Source organism: Medicago sativa, chromosome 8 (genome assembly GCF_051527215.1).
Source record: "Medicago sativa cultivar Bolivia chromosome 8, Bolivia_mono, whole genome shotgun sequence".
NCBI lineage: Eukaryota > Viridiplantae > Streptophyta > Magnoliopsida > Fabales > Fabaceae > Medicago > Medicago sativa.
Genome location: NC_140756.1, coordinates 86385189 through 86392111, shown reverse-complemented (window position 1 = coordinate 86392111; position 6923 = coordinate 86385189). Strand labels below are relative to the sequence as shown.

The 6923-nt window shown below is 33.8% G+C and overlaps 1 protein-coding gene and 2 pseudogenes across 3 annotated transcripts; all 3 read right to left on the bottom strand.

Annotated features, from left to right (window-relative positions):
* Positions 1 to 204: 204 nt before the first annotated feature.
* On the bottom strand, positions 205 to 564 carry LOC146902701 (dirigent protein 11 pseudogene; annotated as a pseudogene).
* Positions 565 to 2672: 2108 nt separating this feature from the next.
* On the bottom strand, positions 2673 to 3565 carry LOC146902700 (dirigent protein 11 pseudogene; annotated as a pseudogene). Its single transcript, XR_015023296.1, has one exon. The product of XR_015023296.1 is annotated as a dirigent protein 11 pseudogene (transcript).
* Positions 3566 to 5905: 2340 nt separating this feature from the next.
* On the bottom strand, positions 5906 to 6923 carry LOC146902699 (TPD1 protein homolog 1-like). 2 transcript variants are annotated; one of them, XM_085732566.1, is made up of 3 exons: positions 6701 to 6923; positions 6502 to 6612; positions 5906 to 6409 (listed from the first exon to the last, which is right to left on the bottom strand). In XM_085732566.1, the coding sequence occupies exons 1-3, from the start codon at positions 6780 to 6782 to the stop codon at positions 6105 to 6107; spliced, it is 498 nt and encodes a 165-aa protein (XP_085588692.1). In that variant the 5' UTR covers positions 6783 to 6923; the 3' UTR covers positions 5906 to 6104. The 2 variants fall into 2 exon arrangements, with proteins under 2 accessions (XP_085588692.1, XP_085588691.1); XM_085732565.1 differs by having other exon boundaries at positions 6502 to 6615; positions 6701 to 6912.

Sequence of the window (6923 nt, the reverse complement as noted above, 5' to 3'; positions counted from 1 at the left end):
TATCCAAGAATAGTATCATTTTCCACTCTCCACAACAAATATTTATTTAGTGCAAAGATGCAAGTGTTTTATATTGTATGAAGTTAACTTACATACTTTCTCTCTCCAAATCCAACCGTTAATACAACTGCAACACTATAATAATAAGTTGTAGAAGAGCCACTCATGAAGTTTTCCTAATAATGTTTGATTGTTACATTGAGTTTAAAAGTGGTTCGCAGTGTAGCTAAAATAACCTGTGCCAGAAACAATCCAAAATTCTCTTTCCTTTGTTGTATATAAAGTATATCCTTGCATCTCCAATGTGCTTCCTATGTACTTACCAGAAGTGAATATCACTGAGAAAAACATGTACACAGCTTTTCCATCAAGCTGCGAATTTACGTACACGCCCTGAGCACTACCAAGGAGTGTTGAATCCATTGTGGGTCCCTCTGTTACTGGATCGTCAATTATTGCCACGGTGCCGAAGTGTCGGATGCTAGAGGTGGGTCCATTTATACCGGCAACTGTGACTGCCGAGGTATTTTCACCGGTGAAGTGGTCGTGAATGTAGAAGAGCATGTTGGTTTGGTTCGGTTCGGTTCGAGTTTTTGGAAGGTGTAGGCCACATAGAGGATGATCAATGTGAAGATGAAGAAAAATGAGCTGGAAGTGAGGTTTAGTGGATTGACCATGCTCTCTTTTACTCTTTTTTTTGGAAATCTCTACCTTGTTATATGTCTATTTGTGCTTAGATGACTTGAAAATGCATATTAATATACAACAATCGTTTTATGGCACATTTGGTTAGATATTAATCACATACCTAACTATTGACATATATTAAAGTTTGAATAATGCTGAATCTCGCGAGAGGGATTATCCCGAATTTGTCCCGACATCATTCTGATTGGCCAGCTGCCCATGTATTCCGCCAAATTCCTACTTAATGCAGTCGTATTCTATACATGACTTTAAATAGTGAGTGCACATGCTCTTCTTGAAATTTCCCGAGTGGCTTTTTCGGGATATATAGCAGCGCTGTTAAAGTTTTTACCATTTGCAACTAAGAGATCCCTTTCAATACACTTAATCAGAAGTTGTGAATTTGAATTTAATCCTAAAAATACAACACGTTAAATCTTAAGAGAACAACTTTGTCATCCATTATAATCTAATCTAATTCGAATAATTAATCTATAAAGATACATATAATGAATATTCAATTAAAAAAAAATATTTGATCGAACCCACAGCCACAAAATTTATTTGTTCAGCGCGTTCCCAAATTTTTATAACATTGTCACCATTAAATGTCACCCAACAACTTTGACATCTTCAAAACTAGGAATCAATTGTTTACCTAATTTTTTTCTCGTATTTCCTATAAACATAAATGCGGCGGCTTTTAGGATAGAGATGTAGATTGATATTTATGGACGTAGAGGTGAGAATAGATTGGATCGAATCGAACTTTGCTTAAATAGGTTATGCTTAGTTGAAAATACTAAAGCCTAAGTTTGTATTAGTCTGTCAAATGCTTTATTTTAAGTTTGGTCTGACCTTTTTACAAGCTCGGATTGACCTATTAGCCTTTTTAAAAGCCTAATTTGTGCCAAAAATGTAAATAGAACATTTGACCTATTTATATATATTAAAAAAGGTAATTAACATATATTTCTTAAAAGGCTGGTAACTCAATAAAATTTGTGCCAAAAAATGTAAATAGAACATTTGACCTATTTAAAAAAAAGGTAATTAGCATATACCTAGTATGTAGGGGCGAAACTGGCCTGGGCCTGCTGTGGCAGGTGCCACATCAGCCCAGACCCAATTTTTTTTTTTTTTAAATTATGTAGAAATAGAACAACAACAAAGCATTTGCTTTCCTTTTCCTTTTTAGTGTTCTTTCGTTCTTTCCTCTTTGGTAGAAAATTATTCATGTCTTGATTGAGATTTAAGAGGTATAATTATCAATAGTTCATGTGATTTTTTAGGTTTATGTTAATGTTATGCTTCATCAAATGCCAATTGCGAACCAATTGTAAAACAAACTGTTAATTTCCAACCATTTTATAACACACAGTTAATTGTTATGCTTCGTCAAGAAGTGGTTGTGGGTTCGGGTTATGATTAATTTTACACAAATTAATTGTCAAACATGTTGCGAATTTGTTGCATAATTAGGTAGGGTTATGATTAATTTTTTGTTCATGTTTTTGGCGTACTGTAATGGAGTAATCTAATATTTTTTTTGTTGTATAACTGAATGAGGATGAAGAAATTTTTTCCATTTATGCAAAGTCCAGAAATTTTTTTGTTAGCAATTTTGGTTACTTCAACTATTTTTAATATAATTTCTTATTATATTTAATATTATTTAGTTATTTGATAAAAAATTTGTGTCCCAGTAGTATTCTGAGTCCAAGTCCACCCCTGCTAGTATGCTTGTTAATATAGTTTATATATTGTGTCTTATTGTAACAATATATAGTTTATCTTGACACAATATAATTTAAACTTTTGAAATATACGAGACATATTTCTTTTGCAATATATTTCTCATTTGAAAATCTTCTAAGTAGACTTGTATGACAAATCTATAGTTAGATTTAATTTTTCTCTTTGCATGTTGTCATTTAGAATTTGTCTAAATAGACCTAATGAATATGTTGCGGAAGAAAAGAATAAAATTTAAATAACTTTTGAAATACTTTAAAAATCAAAATTCACAACAATACTTTATGGAACAGTTTAGAACAAATGTTAGGCGAGTTACATATCAATATTAAACCTATAAGAATAAATATTTTTTTGAACAACCTATAAGAATAAATATTACACCATGATCTTAGCAAAAGACCCGTAAAGGTAAGCATTGTTTTGCGTTGTCTTTGGTGTGTGTTGTTGACTCAATTGTTTCCACCCTAATACAATGTTATGCTAACAATTCTTGTTAAAATATATTCTAGTAATGTTTCACGGTTACATTGAGTTTAAGAATTGCTCTAAGATTAACTAAATCCATGAACTCTGTTTCCATAATCCCATACCCTTTAACAAACCGAAAATAACCTGTGCCAGAAACAATTCCAAATTCCCGTTCCTTCGTTGTGAATATATCAGATCCCTGAATCTCCAAGGTGCTTCCTCTATACTCACCAGCTGTGAATATTACCGAGAAAACCATGTACAAAGCTTTACCATCAAGCTGTGAATTTATGTACGCGCCTTGAGCTCTACCGATGAGTTTTGAATCCATTGTAGGTCCCTCGGTTACTGGATCGTCAACTATAGCTACGGTGCCAAAGTGTAGGATGCTGGAGGTAAGTCCAGTTTTACCAGCGATAGTAGCTGCGGTGGAGTCTTCACCGGTGAAATGGTCATGGACGTAGATGACGAGGTTGGTTTGGTTTGGTTCGAGTTTTGGGAAGGTGTAGGCTACATAGATGATGGTCAATGTGAAGATGAAGAAGAAGAGGTTGGAAGTGAGATTCAACGGATTGGCCATGCTTGTGGCCTTCTTCCTCTTTGGCTATGTCTATTTGTTTATAGTTGGTCGCGTTAATTAAATATTTAATAGTAGCGAAGATGCTTATGTGATTATTAATCGAGATTCCTAAGTACAAAGTGACAAGAGTGGCTCAGGGCTATTTTGTACTTCTTATATATTTTAAAATATGTGATTGAACAAACCCCAAGTCTTAGATATACCAATGGGATAATAGTTTTTTTTGTTGATAGAAATATATTGAGATTATAAGAAAGGTAATTAAACAGTTGATTTTAAATGATTAATTAATAAGTTTCGGTTAAAAACGAATTGTTTAGGGAGAACTCAAGTTTGAATTCGGACTAAAATAAATTGTATTTACCTTTCAACCGGACTTTAAATTATTGAGATCAAATCCATTTTAATTTCTTAGTTGGATTTTGTGAAGAAAAGGGCGAAATGGTTTTAGTGTACATAGATACACACACACACACATGGCTAATGGAACTCTTAGGAGCATCTTTACAACAGTAACAAAGCGCCTTTACCATGGAAGCAAAGGGTGGAAATTTGCATTGGTCCTGCAAAGGGACTTTACTACCTTCACACTGGTGCAAAATACACCATCATCATTCTTCGCGATGTGAAAACAACAAATATTTTGTTGGATGAAATTGGGAAGCGAAAGCTTCTGACTTCCCAGTGTTAGATTATCGGAAAGTGGTTTTAAACTAAACCAAACTTATGTTAGCATAATGGTTAAAACTTAAAAGTAGTTTTGGTTATTTAGATCATGTGTGCTTTTTTAGACAACAATGTTTACTCTTTTGCTGCGGTACTTTTTGAGGTATTGTGTGCAAGGCCAGCAATTGTTCCTAGCTTGCTTAAGGCACAAGTTAGCTTAGTAGATTGGGTTTTGTTGAGCCTAAAGAAGGGTAATCTTGAAGATATAATTGATCCATGTCTTAAAGGAAAAATTAATCATGAGAGTGCTTGATGAAGTTTGTAGAGACGTGGTAAGAAGGGTTTAGGTGATAATGGCTTTGTTCGTCCTTCAAATGGGTGATGTGTTATGGAAACTTGAGTTTGCACTTCAGTTGCAGGATGAAGGGAAACCTGCAGCAGGAGGTAGAGTAGAAAATGATGCTTATGTCTCACATAATGCTGCCAAATTGGACGTTAAGGAAGAGATTTTAGGCGTCGAGCTTGATGACTCAAGGTCTAGTCACTCTTTTCTCAAATTGTTAACTCAAAAGAAGATACGGAAGAATATTCATGCAACTTTTGTAGTTTATTTGTTGTTGAGAAGCATTTTTATTTATGTAGCTATTTGTATTTCATATTGCTTCTTACAATGCATTGTAATTTTTAAGGAAAGATATTATAATCCAATTAGTTCGTCAAGTAAAAATACATTAGACATTTTATCTTTTGAAACAAAGACTTAGGATGTTATTTGATGCATGATAATTTTGATATGTCTATTGTAGATGTGTACTCCCAGAGATCAATATGCTTAGGTTGAGCCAATATTTTCGTGAACGATGCCTTTTCATTTATCACTTCCATGAATGTGAATGTTCTTTGCTCCAACAATTCAAGTTCTCCTATAAGGTTGCGTCATGTTACCATGGTTTAAGTTATAACTTTTGAAGGAGAGTTTGGCCGCTCATTGTAGTCTTAGTCGACTCAAGGGATTAGTCTCTACAATTTCGAGTAGAGGATACTTGGGTATACCAAAAAATTGTTTTTTTCTTAGGGTAGTTTGATAAATGTCATACTCTAGAAACCCTGAACCTGAACATGTTAAACCTAGAAGTGCTAGATACAAAAAAACAAATTTTATAATTGGATCAGTGGATCGTTTTTTCAGTCATTCATTGAATGATAAATCACTACAAGTGACGGAGATACACGATTTAAATAACGGAAAATCCAGTATTTTAATAAAAATTTGTCAGTACTGTATTTTCACCGGCAAAAAGGATATTTTTCACATCATCAACATGGGTGGAAAAGTGAGATATGAAGCCATAAAGAAAAGACAGAAAAGCTACAGATATGATGATGGTAATGTAGCAGGAACAGAAAGAGAAAATGTAAGAGATGTAAAATTAATGTCCTATTCAAAGTAATCCATGTCAGCCTTCAAAAAGGACGATTTTCTTTTTCTTTTTTCACCTTTTTTTCAATTCTATTTTGATAAAATGAGACAAATGTAACACTTGGCCATTCCTTGCATCGTTTCATCTTTAAGAGAACTTGTGGCCTCAACCACATAGCCTAAAAAACATGGAACTTCCAAAATTGACCTAAATTTATTGATGGTTTACAAATTTGATTGATTCTTCAAACTTTGTTCTCATGTTGTGAGCTATGAAGCATTGACAGAGAAAGCATATACAACACTGACACATTAGACACTAGACATTCCTTCAATCTGAAGTGTCGATGCTACATAGTTTGTGAACTCCGGAATGCTATGCTAACATGCGACCACATTTTCCAACTAAGGACAGTGAAATGAATGCTTTTTTTGCTTGAAGTTTCTTGCAGATTACTCCAGTGTTATGAATTCTTTTTTTGTTTAGTTTTTTGCAAGAAAATCTATCGGGACTATTTTTCGGAGTCAGCAAAATTTGGCAGACTTGAGTGCAAGAGGATAAACAAAAGAATTGGTATAAGTGAATCTAATGATTTGACTAGAGGTTAAAGGTTTTCCTCCATTCACCAAACAATCATCAAAAGATAGTCTCTTGAACAAGTTAGGGTTGATTATTCTTGCAGAAGCAAACCAGCCACAGTGAAGGTGGATATTATATGGAGCACACTCAGAAGAAACACAAGTATTGACAATTTGCACTACATACTTAGGGATTCCAGTTAGAGTCTCTCTACTTTGTGAAATGCTTATGTCTTTGTTTGTGCAAGAACCTAATCAAAACCAAAAATAAATAATCATCTCAGGTTTAGAATATAAAAGGATTACATAATAATAAATTGACAAGTACATAAATATTAAATACCATGCCATGAAACTTTAGTGGAAGTAGAGTGTGCATGTTCTGCTTTCACGGACAGTGTTATAGAGCCGTTTCTGTCTTCATTGAAAGAATGCAAAATCTGTGTTGAAGGGCCTGCTAACACAATGATAAACATAAGTTTCAAGCAAGAATTATATGAAAATACTTCATTAAAGAGTGAAATGTTGTTATCTTTTTGTACCTGAATGTATTTCAACATTGCTAAGCACAAGGGGGGTTATGAAGCAGAGGAAGAACAGAGGGGTGTAGTTAGTGATAGTCATATTAGTTGTGGAACTCTACTGCTATCTTTTATTTGTATTTGTGGATTTGTTGTAAAGAGAATGATGGATTGATGGTGAAGTTGTTTTGGATATTTAAGAAAGTGTCTGAGAGAGTAGAGACTGAGACTGGATGAGGAGGCT

Bases quoted from the DNA above. Each gene is read 5' to 3' on its own strand.
- LOC146902699 (XM_085732565.1), bottom strand. From the start codon at position 6,782: ATGACTATCACTAACTACACCCCTCTGTTCTTCCTCTGCTTCATAACC. The intron at 6,616-6,700 runs GTACAAAAAGAT...TCATTGTGTTAG, and splicing joins CAATGTTGAAATACATTCAG to CAGGCCCTTCAACACAGATT. The intron at 6,410-6,501 runs GTATTTAATATT...GGTTTTGATTAG, and splicing joins CACTAAAGTTTCATGGCATG to GTTCTTGCACAAACAAAGAC.